This window comes from Rhinolophus hipposideros, assembly GCF_964194185.1.
Source record: "Rhinolophus hipposideros genome assembly, chromosome: 21".
NCBI lineage: Eukaryota > Metazoa > Chordata > Mammalia > Chiroptera > Rhinolophidae > Rhinolophus > Rhinolophus hipposideros.
The window spans coordinates 2946831-2966351 of NC_138067.1; the positions used below are offsets into that span (position 1 = coordinate 2946831).

The window sequence follows — 19521 nt, forward strand, 5'->3', positions numbered from 1 at the left end:
GTGGAGCCAGTGATGAGAAACCCAAATAACTTTCCAAGGCTCTCTGTGGACCATGCCAGTTTGCTAAGTAACATAGGAACACTCAGCGAAATCTTTGGTTTCTGTTGGTCTCCCCATCCCCCTTTCCCCTTTACTGGTAATCAATTTATTTCATCAAAGTATATGGCATGCTCTTGGCAAGGATGAACAAAAGCGACCCATTAGGTTCCTTCAAAACTCTTGGCTGTTACAGAGTTACTTCACTGAACACTCTCCACAGCCCAGGATGTTACCCCATTTTACAGATGGGGAAACTAGGCTTGCCAAGGCTAAGTAATATGTTCAAAGTCAGCCAAGTAGGAAGTGGCTGTATGCACCTATATTCAAATCCAGATTTTCTAGTACCTTCTCCCCTATACTGCTGTTTTTTAAGTGCCTCCAGCCCCCCTACATTCACAGATCTAATGTGTGTGTATTTGTTGGGGTCAGGAAGCTCTGGGCTATTTTTCTGCCTGAAAACACCCACACACAGAATTTCTAGGAGGTGAAGGGACCTTAGAGATCATTTAATGCAATTTATCTTGCAGACAGAGAATCTGAGGCTCAGAGAGGCATGTGACTTGTCTCAGACCCTGGGTCTTCCATTCCTTGTCTTGCTCTGCTCTTGCTCTGGCTGAGCCAGGAAACCTTTGCCTGCAGACACCTTTGCCCCAGATAACTGCCACCCTGTGCTGAGCATTCATTCTTTAACAAACATTCTTCAACAAACTGAGTGCCTACTCAGTGCTGGGAACCCTTATAAGTGCCGCCAATACAACGAACCAAACCAATGCTGCCCCTGTCATTCTGGAGCTTACATGGTTATGGGGGAGGTAGGCCATAATCCAGGAAAACGTACCTAAACAAGACAATCTCAGATTCTTGGAAGGAAATAAAAAGAGGTAATGGAGGAGGAGGAGGGCTTCCGATGGAGTGGTCTGCAATAGCATGACCACCTGCTACGTATATGCCAGGTCTGGTCCTTCAATTCTCTCAACAACCCTTAGACGTTGTGGGCAGATCTCCGTTTTGCCAATAAGGAAACCCACGCTCAGAAAGGGTAAGACTGGCAGTCAAGTCCCAAACTCCTAATCCCCACTTCCTACCAGCCCATGCCGAGCGGCCGCTGCCACTGTAAGGTCCTGGATGATGAAACTCGGGTCGAGGACTGCACCATCTCAACCTGCGTCCTCGCAGGTGTGGGGGCGGAGGGCGGAAGGCGCCTCCAGGGAAAAGCTGCCAACAGCTCACAATTCGCAGAAGACTGGGAAGCTAGGCCCTGCGGGGCCCCTGGCCGGCCCCCGGAGCCCAGCGAGACCACCTCTCCCGCCTCTGCAGGGACAAAGACCCCGCCCAGCCCCCAGCGGGGCCGGACTCCCGCTCCCGCCTTCTGCCCCGCCCCGATCAGGCGAGCGCCGGCTCCTGTGGGACGTGTAGTCCAGCCGGCCCTCCGCACCGGCTCCGGAAACAGACGACGAAACTACAAAGCCCAGGAGCCCGCGGGCAGCTCGGGGCGGACCCACGCGCGGTGGGTGTGCGAGCTCGGTGTACTCGGCGGTGCGGGCGCCGCGCGCTGGGATGCGGGTGCGGAGCGCAGAGCCGCAGAGGAGCCCCTGGCGCGCGTGCTAGCCGGGACCGGCAGGGGTGGCCAGGCCGCGACAGGCACGTCACATGCATGCATCGGCACAGCCTTTGCAAAGCCGGTGGTGCAGCGCTTTGGCTCCGCAGTGGAGCGGGGGAGGGTCCGAGTCGCCGGGGGATGGGCACTCAGCCGGGAGGCAGGCTGGCACCGCTCGCTGGAAGAGCCCCTTGGGGGCAGCCCGCCTGGGGCTGCGCGCGACGCGTTTCTTCTCTTTCTCTCTTTGTGCCAGGGTTGCTCTGGGCGAGCGCGCGATGCAGCGAGCGGCGTTGCTGGTCCGGCGGGGCGGTTGCCCCCGGCCCCCGGGTCTCTGGGGCCGTAGTCGGAGCAGCGCGGCTGCGGAGGCCCCGGCGGTGCTCAAAGTGCGGCCCGCGCGGAGCCGGCGTGAGCGCATCCTTACGCTCGAGTCCATGAACCCGCAGGTGAAGGCGGTGGAGTATGCGGTGCGGGGGCCCATCGTGCTGAAGGCCGGCGAGATCGAGCTGGAGCTGCAGCGGGTGAGCGCGGGCGCCTGGGCCGGGGGAGGCTGAGCGGCGCCGACCGGGAGCTCAGCGGCAGCGGTCCCGCTGGGGTCCGCCCGCTGGACTTCCTCCCCTCCCCGCGGCAGCTCCTTCATTGGGCCACGCTTGACTTAAGACAATGCCTCCCCCCCATCCGTTCACCCACCAGTGCCCGGTACCTGGCACAGTCAGGCCCTCGGATGCGGTTCACTTGTTGAGCGGCGGGTAGTACCAGGCACTACGTGTTATGTGGCTGTTCTGTCCCCCTGGAATCATGGTGGGGGTGTAAGGGGGTAGGCGGGACAACAACAAGCAGTAAAGAGACAAACAGGAGAATTTCGGAGAGTAAAGTGCTTTGAAGACAGTAAAATGGAGGAGCCGTGGAGTGGGGTGCTGGATGGGAGTGGGGGGAAGGAGATCCCATTAGGGACAGGGGTTTGTTCCTGAAACTTTTCCTCTCTATGTCTGGGACCTTTTGGGTCATTCTGCCAGAAATGATGCCCTCACAAGAGTGCCGGCACTGAGGAGGGTCCTGGCCAGTTCCTTCCTTTAGGCCCCTCTGGAACCTTGACTGGTGCCCACATTTGTTCTCTGTTGGAGGAGACAGTCGCCCCCCCCGCCCCCCCCCGCCCCCCCGTGGTAGTCTGCAGCTGGAGGCTTGGGCCTTGGGGCCTTGGTAGGGTGGCCCTGGGACTTTCTTCGTCTTGGTGGCCGGCTGGCTGGGATCTTGGCTTGAGTTCACAGCTACGTGTAAAGTGACCACACGCCCAGGAGAGATTCCTGCCTCCCTACAAGCAGGGCGGCTGCGGTGGGTGTAAGAGACCCACGACCACATAACCTGCGTGGACTCCTGGAGGTGGAGTGACGAGGAGAATTTAATGAAAGTAAACACTCCAAAGATGTGTGCAAACTGATGAGAGAGTTCCTGATAGTTGTTGACCTGTCTTGCTCAAGACAGATTTGACTCCGAATGAGGGTAGGGAGTTTCCTTGATCTTGCTCTCAGAGGCACTAGAACTGGACGTCTTGGGGAGTTGGTAACTTAGTGTCCCATGAATGCATGGGAGGAAGCCACGGTGTGATCATAACACTTGGTCTCTGTTCCCACGGGGACTTTGGGGGTCTGATGAGCTCATGGCCTGCTGAGACCTCGTTGGGACACCCAGTTCTGCTGACTCAAAACAGTGAGCTGGACAAGCCAGAGTCCAGTGTCTCCTTCTGACTCCTTGCAGGGCTAAGTTTAAAGCTTGGCCCAGAAGGTTGGCTCAGTTTCTGTGTCTCCCTGGTCTGGAGGGGGGCCAGTGGTAGGGAACACAGGTTTTGCTGCCCTGCTCCTTGTTGACAGCTGGCAGGCTGGAGCTGGTCCTCCTTGGACAAGTCTCCTTGTTAAAACAAAGCTGAGATTGAATTGTTCCCGGTTTATCAGTTTTCAGCTGATTTTACTCTGGTTCCAGAGCTGGCTGGGGTTCAGGGGTTATCTCTACTTTTTGCTAAATAGTGACTTGGGTGTGGGCTTCGTGAAGTATGAAGATGATAAGGACAGAAAGCTGTCTGCCTTCAGCGAGCTTACTGCTCCTGTTCTCGGGGCCTGAGCCTCTCCTCCCCCAGGTCTTTAAGGATTGGTGGGATTTCTTAGCAGGCAGAGGAAATAGAGGAGAGCAGGGCTGGGAGCAGCGACAGAAGGTTGGAAGTTCTGGGGAAGGGATTGGTGCTGCTGGGAGAGCACAGTCAGACAGAGAGAGAGGGGAAAGGAATGAGACGGGAAAGGTGGACCCTTGTGTGCTGGGCTCAGGATCTAACGGTACCAAGTTTGGGTGCCAAAGTGGGGCGCCAGGAAGGATTTCCAACAGGGTATGGCTCGATGATTGCAGGTAAACAAATTACTCGGTCATTTGGGCCAGAAACACCCTGCGATTTTTGGAACAGATGTCCCCCCACCCCCACGTCCTACCCCGAAGTTGAGACATTCTTTCTGTCCACATACAGTCTCTGGTGTTTTCACTCAGGCTCATCCCTTCTCTTTTCCCTTTGTAGGGTCTCAGTTGCCCTGCTGTGGGTGCTGGAAATCTAGCCCCAGCCAAGCCTTCACAGCCTCTCGTGAACCTTTTATTCCTGGGAGACGCCTCTCCACTGTGCTCGCTTAAACAGTACCCTTCTGAGAGCCATCCCTGTCTTCCCAGTCTTTTTTTCTTTGGGGGGGGGGGATTAGGGGGAGACTTGGCTTTGCCCAACTTTGGTTTTTCTACCTCTGTTTTGAATTGTAGTAATCAAAACTGGACTGATATTATACGGGGTTTGATTTGATTAGAGATGGGATGCGCAAGGATTTGTAGGGAGTGGAGTGACTTGGGGTGAATCTCATACCCTTGTCTGTGAAACCCATGGACTCAGGGTTCCCCCTGCCCTGACTTTCGTACCTCCTTGCCTACCTGAAGGCCTTCGTACCGCCTCATGGAAGCACTTCCCCAGTGCCGGCTGTTTGGCTGGACACGCGCTCTGACGTTTGGTGGCTTGCCAGCGAGTCCTGTCCTTTCCTCTGTAATAGGAGTGGAGAATGCTCAGGAGAGCCCAAAGGAGGAGGGGAGCTCGGCTGGGGGGTGTGAAAGGGACCCTCCTCCTCCAGCCAGCAACATGTGCGCTCAGGAGGCCCTGTCTCTGCCTGACAGCGCTCTGACGCAGAGAACCTGTCAGCTTTTCAGATCCCCGTTTTCACTGGAAGCAGCACTTAAAAATAAGCTGCAATTACTGGGTGTTTTGAAAAGATCTGTCACTTCTTTCTCAACCTACTTCTTTTTCCCTTGCTTTCCTGGGGGAGGGAAGGAGGTTGGCACCCGAGGAATGGCTTTGCTTCTGTCTGTAAAAGTACACGTGGCTGAAGCAAGACATTTACAATTTGAGGGGAAAACGGGTTGCTGCTCTGAGTGTCAGGGTGTGTTGCATCTCACACACGTCACACCGGAGGTGCTGTAGCACGTGGCCACAGTCAGCTAAGAGTTTGGAAACCCTGGGTGCGCCATGCGCAGGGGGTGAGATCTCATTGGTCATTTCCTGTAGAGTTTAGAGCAGGGGTGTCCAAACTGCGGCCCGCAATCCATTGTTAATTGGCCCGCAGCAAATTCCAAAAATATATTTAATTTACTTAAATAAACCAGGTGAGGCAATACGTACTTCACCTCCAGTGAGTGGCCCGGCTGTTTTTTTACCGCATATGGCCCTTGGTGAAAACCTTTGAAAAAAGTGTGGACACCCCTGGTTTAGATGCTACTTAAAAAAGACATTTGTAGTGGCAGCTTCCAGTGGGACAAACCCTCCCCCCGACACTGCCCAAGGCACCATGGACATGCATTCTGGACTGGCCTTCGTGTGCCGGCGGCTCAGACCACCGGCTTCAGAGCACCTTGGCCTCAGTTCATTCCTCTGCAAACCGGAGTCAGTTTATTTCTCCTGAAGACAAGCGACGTGGCCTTGAACAGCGAGAAGCCAATTAGAACTCTTAAGTCTCTGTCGTGGAGCCAATGAGAGTTGCGTGGGGAGAGGAAGTGCCCAGGTTCCCTCTTGCCTTTCCTCCCTCCTGAGGCTCGGGGTCTGGGTCCGGCTCTGCTCGGCGGGCTCTGCCCTCTCCTGCCTGGGCCTTAGCCTTGCTCTTATAAATCACCCTGTGTGGAGCTCACTCAGCTTTCACCCTTTCACCCGGCCTCTGCCCTGCAAATCTCGGCGTCTGTGCTTCGCCCTCCCCCTGGCCCCCAGAGTCCAGGGGCCCACAAGCAGCCTTTCCTGCCCCAGTGCTCAGGGAGCCCCGCCCCGGAGCTCCTACCTAATGTCTCAGTCACGGGTGGGTATAGCTTCAGCTCCGTTTCTTTAGCTTTGCTTCTTTCCATGATGGTCAGGGGCAGACTCCGTGCTGACACTCGGTTTCTCAGCTGTGAGGTGCACCTGTTTTCTGGGCCCTGGGGCACCCGTTACAGTTTGTCTCTGGGACCTCCTCCTGGAGCTCTCCATAGTGCTTCCTGCCTGCCCCAGGCCTGTCCCTCACGTCGGGGTCTTTTTTCACGGTGCTCCTGGCCTGGGGCTGCCCATGCCCTCTCTCCCTTCCCCTGCCCACTTCTTATTCTTCACCAGCCTGGGCTCTGAAGGGCGGTGGCCTCTCCTGTCTCCCTGGCTCCTGTCATGGGGCACGGGCGATCCCTAAATATTTGTTGAATGAGAGGGAGGTTCTCTAGGGACTAACCTTCCTACCAAGGCTTTGTGCCCACATGTCACATGAAGTGACAAGAGCCCTCCCTTGCTCGAGGAAACTGTCACATTGCTGTTATTAGAATCACCCATGTCTCCTTGACCTTTGTGGTGACGCTGGGCCTGTGTGCTGGGGAGGGTCGTGATAACTCTTCCTTCCTTCTCCCCACTAACACTCTCTGAAAGCCGCCATCTCCAGAGCCTGGGGCCGTTCTTCTGATCCCTACTTGAGCCGAATGGTGGGAAGGGAGCCTCTTTGGGTAGGACCTCATCTTAGTGGCTCACAGGGAGACAGCCCTGGGTGGGATGTGTGCAGGTGGATTAGACAGGTGGGCGCTAGGATGCTGTGAGGGGAACTAGGGTGCCACATGCTCACCTGCAGGCTCCTGGGGGCCAGACTGAGGTGAGCTCACCATTGGGTGTGCCTGCCACACCCAGGATGAGCCACTGTGGGCAGGAGTCTGCCCCCGGCTCCTTCGTGTACCTCGAGTGCCTGGATGCAGGAGTCTGCCCAGAACAGTCTCTGTGTGGCAGCCCTTGGCAGGACAGGCTAGTCTCCTGCCATTCGAGAGAGCCAGTTCCCCGCCCCACAGCCCATCCATCATTGCGAAGTGTCTGGGGCCTGTAGGAGCCCGGACCCAAGAGAGGAGGAGCTCAGTGTTCCCAGGCTCCTTGTCGCAGGCCCTGAATTAGTTGGGCAGTTCAAGGGGGGAGGGCCCAGGACAGAAACATCCAGGCCCCCCCGTTCTAGGCATTATTGTCATTATTCTCTCCCTGCATTGGGCTGGCTGCGGGCCCACAGCTGTGTGTTGGTTCCTGGCCCTCAACTGTGACAGATTTACTCCCTATCGAAGAATGGCCTGTGCCCACGCCATGGAAATCACGTGCGTTCAGCTGGCCTGGCATGGGGGCCATGGCGATTCGGCCAGGCTGACAAAGGGTCCCGTACCAGGAGCCCAGGCTGGTGCCTAGGGGTGTGTCAGGCCCACCCCTTTGCACACTGGCCTGGGTCACTCATTGATCCCAGCCTTCTTGGCTCCAAGAATGAGCCCTAAGGCCACCTGCCCACAGCCTGTCTTCAGGGTACCTCCTCTCACCCCATGGCCTAATCCTGGAGCAATGGGTGGCACCATGCCCCCTGCCGCCCTCCACACCCCTGCCTTGGCCATTAGGCATTTTGGCTGCTTCTCCATGCCCCCCGGGACATCTTTCCTTACTGGCCAGCTCTGAGGAACTCGGTCGAAGAGCACGACGGAATCAACTGGCCTCCTTTCCCTCCAGAAACATAGCTTTTGGAGACTTATCAGGCCCCACAATCCTCCATCCAAACCATGTTTTCTTCTCTGCAGCAGCCAAGGTGTCCCTGTCACCTCCCCAGTGATGTTTATGAAGGTCCAGGGCTCCTCAGCCTCCCATGCCTCCTCGCTTCAGAAGCAGCTGCAGAATTTCTACAGAGGAAGGGTGTAGGGGTGGCAAAAGAGGGTCAGGAAAACTTGTTTGGCAGCTGCTCTCATCCCTGAAGCCGCCTGGTTTTTACTGAAGGTGTGCATAACTGGTTAAAAAAGGGGAAGTTTTCTGAAGTTGCTTTTATGTACACATTATGTGACATGGAGAAAAAGACAAGTGTTAAAATGATAGAATTGTATCTTCAAAATTTGTGTTTAGGGTGCCTTTAGGGAAAAGGCGGCAGGAGATGGCAAGGTGGCCCTGCCTCCCATCTAGGCCACCCCTTGGCACTGTCACCACCTTGGCTCTACCATGACCCTCGTGACCTCGCTCCTGGCCCAGCTTTGTAAGATGGTGACGTGTGTCCTCGCCAAGTGTTTTCATACTGTTTATCTCAGATAATCCTTTCAGCTGCCTTGGGAGGTCCTTGAACCTGCTGGTGATCCTAACTTTGCCAGTGTCTAGTTTTGGATTTATCAGGGAGCTGTGTGGAATGCCCACATTTCCAGATCCCCACAGTTCTCCATCCAAACAGTGTTTTCTCCTTGGTGGCCAGGGTGTCCTTGACATCTCCCCGGTGATGTTGTCACCGGGATCTCTGAGTTCCTCTGCTCTCTGGGATCTCTTTGCTATGCTCAGACAGTGGCCTCAATTTTGCTCTTCAGCCATTCTTTCATTCCCTGATGATTTTTTTTCTTTAAATGTGAAAATCAGCCCACATTCTTCATTCTGTAGAGCCAAGGTTACAAGGGAATGACCCTGAGCAGTCCCTGCTGATGAGGGGGTGTCTGTAGGGCCCCTGGCCATACACTTAGGCTGTGAGGTGGGGGCGGGCAGCTGGGGGTCGTAGGATCCTCTCTCTGACCTTTGGCACCTGCTGCTGCTGAGGCCTGCCGCCCTCCCACCACATTGGCCCCGGACCGTCTTAGACAACCACTAGGAGGCCGCTGTGGGGCTGCGGACGTGCGGCTCCCTCAGGGTGCTCAGCCGTCCAGGAGAGCCCTGCCAGCCTGTTCTGAAAGTGGGAGACAGTGGAGATGAGTGGTGAAGAAGTGCTCTTGGAGCCTGGCTCCAAACCTCAGTACTCGTATTTATCATTTTCGTGACCTTGGGCAAGTCTCTTAACCTTTTGAAGCCTTAATTTCCTCATCTGTAAAATGGGATTGATACTAGTTCTTCCTTATGGGGTGGTTCGACACTCAAGGGTTTGACACTCTGCCCAACAGCTGGTGAGGCTCCAGGGAGGGCTGCTTATTTACACCCTGGGGGATCATTGCTTGGCCTCTGGAATCCAGGGTCTGAGAGTCTCGTAAGTAACCAACTGTTTGGTGCCTTCTCTCTACTCAGGGTATCAAAAAGCCGTTCACTGAGGTCATCCGTGCCAACATCGGAGACGCCCACGCCATGGGCCAGCAGCCAATCACCTTCCTCCGACAGGTGAGCAGGACGTAGGGAGCAGAGGCCTCTGGGAGAGCAGGGACTGGAGGCTGGGAGGGCCAGCCAGCTCCTCTCGCCTCTGCCTCCCTGCCTGCCCAGCCCCTCAGGACACAACAGGCACCAGAACCCCACAAGGAGCTGCTTCACACAAGCTGAGTTAGCAGCTGTAGCTGATGTCCTTGGGTGTCCCCTTCAGCCTGTTCCTCTCCCAAAGTTGTCTAACATTCCTAAACCCTTTTTGGGTTTGCGCTAGTGTATGCGGTCGCCTCTTCCATGGTGCTTGGTCCTGGATGCTGAGTTTGGAACTTGGTTGTTGAGGGCATGAGAGAAGCAGGTGGGAAAGGCAGAGGCCCAGGGGGCTGGCAGGTGGTGTGTGAGGGTTGCCATATAGCTTCCCACGTGTGACACCCAGTTTGAGCGTTGGCTCTACCACTTACCAGCTGGGTGGCCTTGAGCCAGTGGAGATCACCAGAGGGCGGCTGGTGGATGGCCTTGCTGAGACAATGATGACCAGTCCTCACCCCTGGCCCAGCAGGAGAGTGCGGGGTTGGTGACGTTGCCAGCAGCTGCCTCCTGGCTGCCTTGCTGATGACCCAGCTCGCTCCTGAGGTCTCCAGGAGGCAGCTTGCAGTGTTTCAGTGTGAGCACCAACCACAGATGCCGCATGGGCCCAAGTTGTGGGGCTGGTGGGCAGGAGTGGTGGGAGAAGGCCACAGGGCCTCCTGAACAGAGGCTGGAGACCAGCTGTGGTCAGAGCGTTTCCCGCAGAAGACCTGGGGCGTATTGTTTAAGAGCAAAATACAGTCCTGTGTGTGGTTAAGGTTTGCAGGTCTGGGAAAGCAGGGGAACTGAACACCCCAGACCCTTTATCCTGCCCTGCAATCTGGGCGGAGGGGGTAAGGGCCGGGGGGCCTCAGCCTGCAGCCCCTTAGGCAGTTCACACAAGCTGCGGGGGCAGAACCAAGGCTGGCACTGACCTCATCCATCCACTGTGCCTCCTTCCCATGGCCACTGCTGCTGACCACAGGAGCATGCTAGCTGCCCGGGAATGTCACAGGCCCCAAGCCCGGCCCAGGAGGGGGAAATGGATCAGACCAAACATGTGTCCCTGCCAGGAAAGTGGAGGCTGGAGGAGGTCAGAGGGCCCTGGTTGTTCTGGAAGCAGCTTCGGAGGGACGAGGCCAAAAGTGCCTGCCTCTCTCCGCAGAGGTTCCTCACATGCTCTGGGGTCCTGGCATGACTAGTGTCCTGCCTGTTGCCTCAGCCTTTTCTGGCCGGCTGACACATTCCCCAAACCCAGCCCTGCTGCTGGCCGTGGCAGGCCCAGCCTCTCCCACTTGGTGTTCGCCTCCTCCAGCCTTCACGCAGCTCCTCTTGGCTTCACAGGTGTCCCTGTGAGGAGGGCAGGCCGGGTCACCGCTCGTTGTACAAAGGAAGAAACGCTGGTTTCCGAGAAGCCGGTGCTGGCCTGAGGTCACCCAGCTGGTGTCAGAGCCATGAGCCCCAACCCCCCCCATCACCCCCTCCCCCCATGCTCCTGGCACGGCTCCCACGCTGCCAGCCTAGACTTGCCTGATGAGCTGGGGCTTGCCGGCACTTTTACAAACATTTCTTTGCTTAATCCTCTGAATTTATGAGGTTGGGGTGATTTTCTGTTACAGAGCTGAGAAAGCTGACTTGATCTTTAGTTCTATCCAGGAAAGGGGTGATGGTGAGGAAAGGGAGAGGGGATCTGGGGAGGGGGTTGGGAGCTCAGGCTGTGATTTGGGAGGGGGTCCGTGCTGTCCTGCTCCTGTCAGCTGGGCTTCACCTGCCTGCCCAGTGCCGGCCGTGCTCAGGAGACCCCTGCTTATTCTGGCCTTGGGTGTGTGAGCCGCTGTCCTTTATGGAAGCGTTGGGGTGGGGCGCTGAGCAGCCTCTCTGTTCCCCGGCCCCTCTTGTGGCAGCCCACCCTGGGGCCCCAAGCACAAGTCACTGTACACCCCGCCTCTCACCGTCTCCCCTTCTGCGGCAGAGCCCAGGGACATCCTCCTCACCCACCCCCAAGCTCCCATGGGCCAGAGCCCTCGTGGAGAGGCCTGCTCAGCTCTGTCCCCCAGAGTTGTCATCTTCACCCCGTCTCATGCCCAGGGTTCTTCATGCCCCTCCTGGGGCTCTGGGCTGGGGGTGCTAGGAGCCCATCCCGCGCCTCTGTTCCCCCAGGTGATGGCACTCTGTACCTATCCAAACCTGTTGGACAGCCCCAGCTTCCCAGAAGATGCTAAGAAGCGAGCCCGGCGGATCCTACAAGCTTGTGGCGGGAACAGCCTGGGTGAGCCCCGACTTGCCAGGTCCCAGAGGGCATGGAATGAGCGTGTTCTTGGCCTGGGCCTTGGGTTATGTGTGAGAGAGTAAGCGAATGTGTGTGGGGTGGCTGATGCGCAGAGTAAATGAAAATGAGTCTCCCCTGCTCAACCCTGCTCTAAGAGCCTCCTGGGGTCAGTGTCATCTTTCAGTGGGCTTGGGCTGGACTTGGGCTTTGCACCTGGGAGCCCACTTTGACTCCGAGCCCTCAGAGCAGGTGTGACCCGGTGACCAGCCTCTGTTATGGGAGGCCGAATGGAGCCAGCTTTGTCCAGCCTTCTCCCGCTCTGTGGCCCCCAACTTGTCCTTGTGTCTGGCAGTCTATTATTGGGGAAGGGAAGCACCGCGACATGTCTCTGGTCCCCTTTTGGTGGCTTTCTTCATTCTGACGGTGCCGCCCTCCCTCCCATTTCACTGTGTCCCTCCCCATCATCCAGCCTTTGGTTCTCTTGGCCAGGAGCCCACGCCCAGCCTTCTGCCTCCTTGCTGAGGGACGCCCCGGAATTTGGCTCCTGTAGATGTGAAAATGATATTCTCTCTCCCTTCCCTGCTGAGACTGACTTCTAGCCTCCAGGCCTCTGCTCTTTGTTCTCATCTCATGTTTGGTTTTTATTCTGTTTATTTTTGCCCCATTATTTGCCCAGCGCCTACACGGGAGATCCAGTTTCCCTTGCCCTGAGGAAAACAGTCGTTCTTAGAGCTTTTTTAGGACACGTGCCTGAATGTTCCGGAAAGTGGGACAGGGCTTCTTGTGGCTTGCTCAGCAGGGGATCAGCCACCACCCTTGGCCTCTCTCCTTTCCCTTTTCTGTTCTGTCCCTTTATCGAGAGCACTACACTTACCTTCCTGGCTGTGGTCACCCCACCGGTCTTTAGTCAGAGTGGTGTCCCTGTCGGGCAGGCCCCGCGCCCCTTGCTTCCCTGCCTGCCAGCCTGGATAGGGTGTGGGCCAGCACCTTGTGTGGCGAGTCCTAACCGCAGGCTGGCAGAGAGCTGCCCAGAGACCCGGCCTCCAGGCTTCCTTCTTCCTGTACCCGCCGTGCAGCCAGGACAAAGGCGTTTCTCAGGACCCCTGGCCGCGGCCCTGAGCCTCCTGGAATCCGCAGCAGAGAGCTGGGAGGAAGGGGGGGGTACCGAGCTTGCCTTCTGCATGTCTGATGGGAATGTCTAGGAGGGGGAGGGCACCTTTGTCCCAGGTACTGAGCCTCAGCAACAAGTGTTTGCGACTCTGTCACCAGAGCTGAGGCCATGAGGTCGGGAAGCCACGTCCACGGGAGTCCCCTCTAGACTGCTGTAGCAAGAGGATGGTTGCGTGTGTGCTTTTGGAGACTTGCACTGAGTTTTGTCTGAGGGGCTCATGAGGAAGGTGCGGTAGGTGCTTTCTGAGCCTCACCCTTGAACGAGGAAGTCCTTTGTACTTAGCTCCTAGGCTGACGTCCGTGCTAAAGCCCCTTGTCGGGTGTGAAGCCCTGCCCTCGGGGGTCACCACCAGGCCCTGCCCATTATGGGGGGGGGCAGTAGGGGTGGTGCTGTCTGTGAACTAAGCCTTGGGCAGCCTGAGCCCCTGCCCACAGACGTGAAGGCAAGTGTCAATACACCCCAAAGCCTCCTGACCCAGGTGCGGATTATTAAATGAGCGCACAGGCCTTAAAGCTCACCCGGATGTGTTTTCATCGTGCCCTTTGCAACTCCTACGGGGCTTCATTTATTTGCTGTTTGATTAGTTCAGTTCTCAATTCTCAGGTTGTGTCCTGGGTCTTAAGTAGGATTGAGGTGAAAACTAGACACTCCTGGGGGAGATGGGCAATCTCTGCCCTGTGCAGCCTCCCTGAGCACACACCGTGTACCAGGCACTGTTCTGGGCCCTGAGGGACACTGATGAGCAAGGCAGAGGGAGTTTCTGTGTTCACAAAGCTTACTGTCAGATTTGGGAGAAGCAAACATTAAAGAGAATTCACACAAAAACGTAATCCCTACTTTGCATGAGTTCCTGGAGAAAGAGCAGAGAGTAATGGGGTTATAACAAGGAATCCTAATGAGGATGGCGGGTTTAGGAGAAAGTTCAAATTCACGTGGAGGATGAGTAAGGGAGAGAGAGAGAGGAAATGGTGTGTGCAAAGGCCCTGAGGTTTAAGGACTGAGTATGGCTGAGTGAAGGCTGAGGCAGTATGCAGTTGGGAAGGTTGGCAGTGCTGTTGGTGCCAGTTTGTAGGCCGTGCGAGGCAGGTTGCCATCTGTCTGGTGGCAGGGGTTCTATGCAAGGGTGTGGTGTGGTGGGGCCCGGCAGGGGCATAGGTGCTCTAGCAGAGAGGCACAGAAGAAATAAGTAATGGTCCCTGTCCTCAAGGAATTTACAGTCAACCTGGGGAGAGGCAGGGCTTCATCTGTATACAATAAAATAGCTGGAGAAATTACAGGCCAGGAGAGAGGCTGGGGGGCAGCTTTAGGACAGGCCCCCTGGAGAGGGACTAGATCTGAGCTTTGAAGGATTAGTGCATTTGGATGGAGCATAACAGGAGATCTAAAGGAAAAGGGTAGAAGGTCTGGCCCACAGGAGCAGGGAGCTGGCCATTGGGTGAAGATCTGGGAACTCCAGGAAGTGGGAGCTAGAAGCAGGAAGAGGAGGAGGCTTGGCTGGCATGGGAATGACCAGGCCCTGTAGAGTGGAGAGGAGGACATTGAAAGAAGACAGGGAAATAGGGAGCACTAGAAGGTTTCTGAGCACAAGAGCTCAGAAATACCAAATAAATCACCCAGTGGAGAAAGAATTCTCTAACACCAGTATTTGTACCTCCCTACTTTAACTTACAAAATATTTCAAATGCATTAGAATACCCAAAATAATGTAACAAAAGACCCTGTGCCCACCACCCAGATTTGATGCGTGTTAATGTTTGCCCCTTGCGCCACCCCCTCACCCCCATTTTACAGCTAGTCAGAGGGGAAGGGCAAGCCCAATGCTGCATAGAGAGGCTGAGGCAGAGCCTTAAACTGTGCCTCCTGGGTGCAAGGCCTGACTGATTCGCTCTGAAGGCCAGAGAAAAATCAGCTACTTTCCAGATTTCCATCCTGCCTCCTGGTGGTGGTTTTGCAGTGGCATTAGAAGGAAGCGTCTGGTTTTCTCTAAATGTGGTATCAAATACAAACAGTATAGAAGGATATAGACTGAAAAACCGGCCTCCAACCTCTGACCCCCAGCCTCCTGGTTCACTTCCCCAGAGGTCACCTCATTAGGTGTAACCTCCACTTAGACCAAGATACTGAACATTTCCAGCACCACAGAAGGCGCCTCTGTGCCCCTTTGCAGTCAGTGCCTCCACCCGGAGTGCTGACCCCTGTTCTAAGGTCTAGCATCGTAAATTGGCCTTTCCTGGTTTTGCACATTGTATGAATGGTGGTATGCATTTCAAGCCTAAATGGCAGCCTGAGGTTACTGTTGACATGGGGTAGGTGTGTGTGTGTCGGGGGGGGGGGGGTCAGGCCCAGCACCCCAGGGACTGTGGTTAGTTTTGGTCAGTGCTCCAGGTTGCTGGGGCTGGCAGGTGGTGCCAACTTGGGTCAACCCACCGTTCTCTGCAGTTCTGTGGAATCGTATAGGCAACAGTGACAAATGCATAGCAATCCCAGCTGTCGTGATTTATATTGCCGTGAAATGTGTATAAATCCCAGGAGGGCAGGTGAAACAGGTATGGGCACCATTTCAGTGGCCTGGAATAACGCCTGACCTAGTCGGTTCTCAGTAAATCCTGGGTGGATGAGTGGGTGGCAGGGTGGGTGGGCAGGTGGATAAATGGATAGACAGCAGATGGGTGAGTGGATAAGCGGGTGGATGGGTGGATAGAAGATGGGTGGATGAAGCCGGGATAGGTGGTTAAACGGCTTGCCAGAATTCCAGAGCCCAGAGTAGTGGGACTCAGACCCCACCTGAGCCCTCCTCACCCCACCACTCGGTTAATTACATGTGTGGACATCACTGACCGTGGAGCCAGACATCCTGCCTCTGGTCATTGTCTTGTTTGCTGTCCTACAGGGTCTTACAGTGCTAGCCAGGGTGTCAACTGCATCCGTGAAGATGTGGCTGCCTACATCACCAGGAGAGATGGCGGCGTGCCTGCAGACCCAGACAACATCTACCTGACCACTGGAGCTAGTGACGGCATTACTGTACGTGGGAGGGTGACTCGTTGTTGGCCAGCATTCCCCCCCCCGTGAAGAGCAGCCTTGCATGTCAGGGCCATGCATGTGAGCCTGCCAGCAGGGAGAGGCCTGGGAGGGGGGCCTGCTCTGCCCCGCCCAGGTGCCTGCATCCTGTCTTCACTCAGTCTCCGTGAGCCTGATTCCCCTCGAGTGCACACCGGCAGCTCCAGCAGGCACTCAGGGGTGCCCCTCTTTCTGGTGGCAGTGGCCTTTCTCTCACTCAGCATGTACCCGTGTGCCTCCTCTGCCAGGGCACCCAAACACGTTTGGCCTCTGCTTACACTAGTGCTGGACTAGACCGGCATTAATGTCACATACATAAATGCCACATCACAAGCTTTGTTTCTCTTCTGGGTGAAGAGGACAAAGTATCATGGCGGGAGCAGCAGGGACGCAGACCTGAGAGGGGTGGGGGTAGCAAGGTTTCTCCAGGAAGGCTGGAGGACACGTAGGTGTGAAGTCAGGGGCCAGGTGGGGGTAGACCGAGCGGGTGTGTGCAGAGGCCTTGAGCTGGAAGGAGGCTGTGTGTTTGGAAATGGAGAGTCAGGGTAGACGAGCACGCGTGGTGAGGGCCACAGTTACTAGAAACGGGCTGGGAGACAGTTGAGGCCTGAGTCCTGCGGGGCCCGAGGCCACTGAGGATGGGGGCCCTGGTCCTAAGCTCAGGAGGGAGCCGTTGAAGTAGGCATTAGGCGGGACGTTCTTAAGTTTTCACTTTGGCAGGGAGGGAGGGGCCATGTAGATGTGAGGGCGTGTTGAGGAGGTGAGAAGTGGCTGGGGGTCAGCTGAGGGCAGGGTGGAGGTGCTGGTCCCAGTGGTTACTTAGCACACCGGCCTGCAGCCTCGCGTTCCCTTCGCGCTTGCCCCCCAGCGCCTGGTCAGCGCCCTGTGCCGTCCACTCCTTCTCCCTATTCAGGACTTCATCCTTCAGTGGGGTTCTCTTTGTCTTCCGACCTCTGACTCTCGTTTTCCATGCGGAGTGCTTTAATCCCTTGCCACAGCCTTTCCAAGTGCACTGAACTCGACTGCAGCCCAGGAGGACACAGGCCCACAGACAGAAGTGGTCTGCTAGCTTTGAGTCGGTCTCCTGTGGCATTTAGGGTTCTAGCGTTGGGGCTGTGGCCCCCCCCATGGCATCTTCCATTGTGTCCTGCCGTCAAAGCCCTTCTCCGTTCCCAGAGAAGCCCTCACAGGCCTGGGTCCTTGAAGCAGGGGAGGGAGGCCACCTCAAGCGTTAGTGAAAGAATCAGGTCATTGTGCTTTTCAATCTGGTGGCGTTCTTGCAGCAAGAACTGAGCCTGAGAAAGGCCCTACGCCAGTGTGTAAGGTGGGGACTCTCCCAGAAGGGGTTTTGGCTTATTAATTCAGTGAATTATCGCCACGTCCACCAGCACCCACAGGAGGCCGTCGGCTTTCTCAGCTTTGGAAACGGGTCGGTGCGCCACCTGGTGGCAGTAGGTGGGTATTTACCCATGTCAGCAATTCCGTCCCTACTTAGGGGCCTATCCAACCTTGGGCACTGAAATAACTGACAACACGATTCCTGCGCCCCACCCAGACATACAGAGTGCGTTTCAGGGGTGCGGTCAGAATAATTCTGAGACAGGGTCAGTTTGCAGACTACTGCTTTTAAAGACCTCTTTACAAAATACTGACAAGTGTCACGTCTTTACGTGCCATGCACTGTGCTAAGAACTTGAAAGCATTTTATTTTGCTTATTCCTCACAGCAGACATCATGGTACAGATGAGGAAAGTGGGACTCAGGGAAGTTCAGCAATTCACATGGGCTTGCCCTGGAGGCTGGCAGTGGGGTGGCCGGTGAAAGGCTGGGGTTGGGACCTTCCAGCTTGTCTGCCCGTCCACCCCGTGGGGTGGGGAGTGGTGCTGGCCTTGTAAGATGTGACTTCTCCTTGCAGACGATCCTGAAAATCCTGGTTTCCGGGGGCGGCAAGTCACGGACGGGGGTGCTGATCCCCATCCCTCAGTACCCCCTCTACTCGGCAGTCATCTCCGAGCTCAATGCCGTCCAGGTGAACTATTACCTGGACGAGGAGAACTGCTGGGCCCTGAATGTGAATGAGCTGCGGCGGGCTGTGCGGGAGGCCCAGGAACACTGTGACCCCAAGGTGCTGTGCATCATCAACCCTGGGAACCCCACAGGTCTGCACGGCTCGCCCCCGCCAGTTGTGGGGGGTAGGGAAGTGGGGGCAGGGCCTGGGGGCCTGGGGGCCTGGACGTCTGGGCACTGAAGAGTTAAGGAAGTCCTCTTTGCTCTTGGGTTCCCAGTCCAGTTCCAGATTTTCTTGTGGGGAAGCCCTAACATTCGCTGCAGGCCACCTTGGGAGGTCAGCCGGTACAGGCTTTGTCTTGGGCAGGGTTGTATTATTATGGAGGCCCGTTTTTTTCCCTGTTCTTGCGTTTGCAATTTCTTCCTTGAGGTTACTCGCACACAAGCCATCATCCTTCATCTGGGGCCTCGTTTTACCGTCCCTCTTACTTATTTTCCTGAACCAGTTTCCAGAATGCTGGTGTGTGCATTTTTGTTTTCCTTTGACACAGCATTGCTGTGGCCCTGGTGGCCTAAGGAAATGCCGTATCAAAAACTAAAGCAAACCCCTCTCCAAAAAAGAAAAAAAAAACTGTTTCCAAATGCTGAAAATCACTCCTAATTTTGCGTATTTTTCTGTTTCTGAAAAAACAACAACGCTCAGTCCTGCCTATTTTGGTCTTTCTGGGCTGCTGGCTTCATGGACCGGAAGCTGTTTGGATGCTTTTTAGATGCTGAGAACAAGGGCTCCTCTCTCTTCCTTTGTTGAGATAAATTGGGTCATGGCCAAAACGCGTTGGAGTTGATTGTGGAATCTGCTTCTTGGGAACATCAAATGATGCTTGTATCAGCTGAAAGCACCACTTGAATTCCTGAGTGCAGACAATGGGTGCAGCTGGCCGGAGCTGGGGTATTAGCACCAGCTAATGACGAAGGTTCTAACCAGAAGGCTGTAGGGAAATGACACAACTGGCCTGTCCATCCTAATCAGACATTAGAATCACAAAAGGATCTTTCAAAAAGGCCAAAGGCCAGGCCGCACCCCGGAATCTCTGAGGAGGGCCCAGGCAGCTATTCTGTGCACTCTGGAATCTTTGGAGAGGAGCCCAAGCAGCTGTCCTGTGCAGCTGACCATGAGAAGCACTGCCCTAGGAGCCCTGAAAGAAACGAGGTGCTGGACCCAACTAGGGAGGGTGGTCCCTTACGGTCACCAGGGAACACAGGACACCTAAGTGTTTCTGGGTGGGGTTCTTACCTAGGGACGATTTTAGCAGTATTACGACCCACATTCTGGTTTTGTTGGGGCTTTTTTTTTAGGTCAGGTGCAAAGCAGAAAATGCATAGAAGATGTGATTCACTTTGCATGGGAAGAAAAGCTCTTTCTCCTGGCAGATGAGGTAAGAGCAGCGTCAGCTATCCCCACAGAGGGAGGGCGCTGGTCCGAGTGGAGGGGAAATGCCACCCGAGGATGAGGGTGTTCAGTGTTATGGCCTGTGAAACTGACCTAAACCATCCCTACGTCAGCTGGGACTTGGTTATGAATTTCAGAAATCTACCCCAAACCAGTTAAACTTAAAAAAATTAAAAGGGGTTGGGGGTTTCAGGTGTATATCTTCCAGAGTGTCTCTCCTTTTCATCCTGCTTGTTGGCCCCACGTACAG

At 55.7% G+C, this 19521-nt stretch overlaps 1 protein-coding gene across 2 annotated transcripts in view; it reads left to right on the forward strand.

The window, feature by feature from the left end:
* The first annotated feature begins 917 nt into the window (after positions 1 to 917).
* GPT2 (glutamic--pyruvic transaminase 2) overlaps positions 918 to 19521 on the forward strand; it is a 29209-nt gene continuing 10605 nt past the window's right edge. The window contains exons 1-8 of one of the 2 annotated variants that reach the window (XM_081031645.1): positions 918 to 1078; positions 1357 to 1546; positions 1890 to 2154; positions 9183 to 9272; positions 11475 to 11583; positions 15645 to 15778; positions 17730 to 17973; positions 19178 to 19257. In XM_081031645.1, coding sequence (XP_080887771.1) covers positions 967 to 1078; positions 1357 to 1546; positions 1890 to 2154; positions 9183 to 9272; positions 11475 to 11583; positions 15645 to 15778; positions 17730 to 17973; positions 19178 to 19257 — 1224 coding nt within the window. In that variant the 5' untranslated portion in view covers positions 918 to 966. Of the gene's footprint in view, positions 1079 to 1356; positions 1681 to 1889; positions 2155 to 9182; positions 9273 to 11474; positions 11584 to 15644; positions 15779 to 17729; positions 17974 to 19177; positions 19258 to 19521 lie in introns of those variants that run through there. The other variant, XM_081031646.1, reaches the window with a different exon arrangement.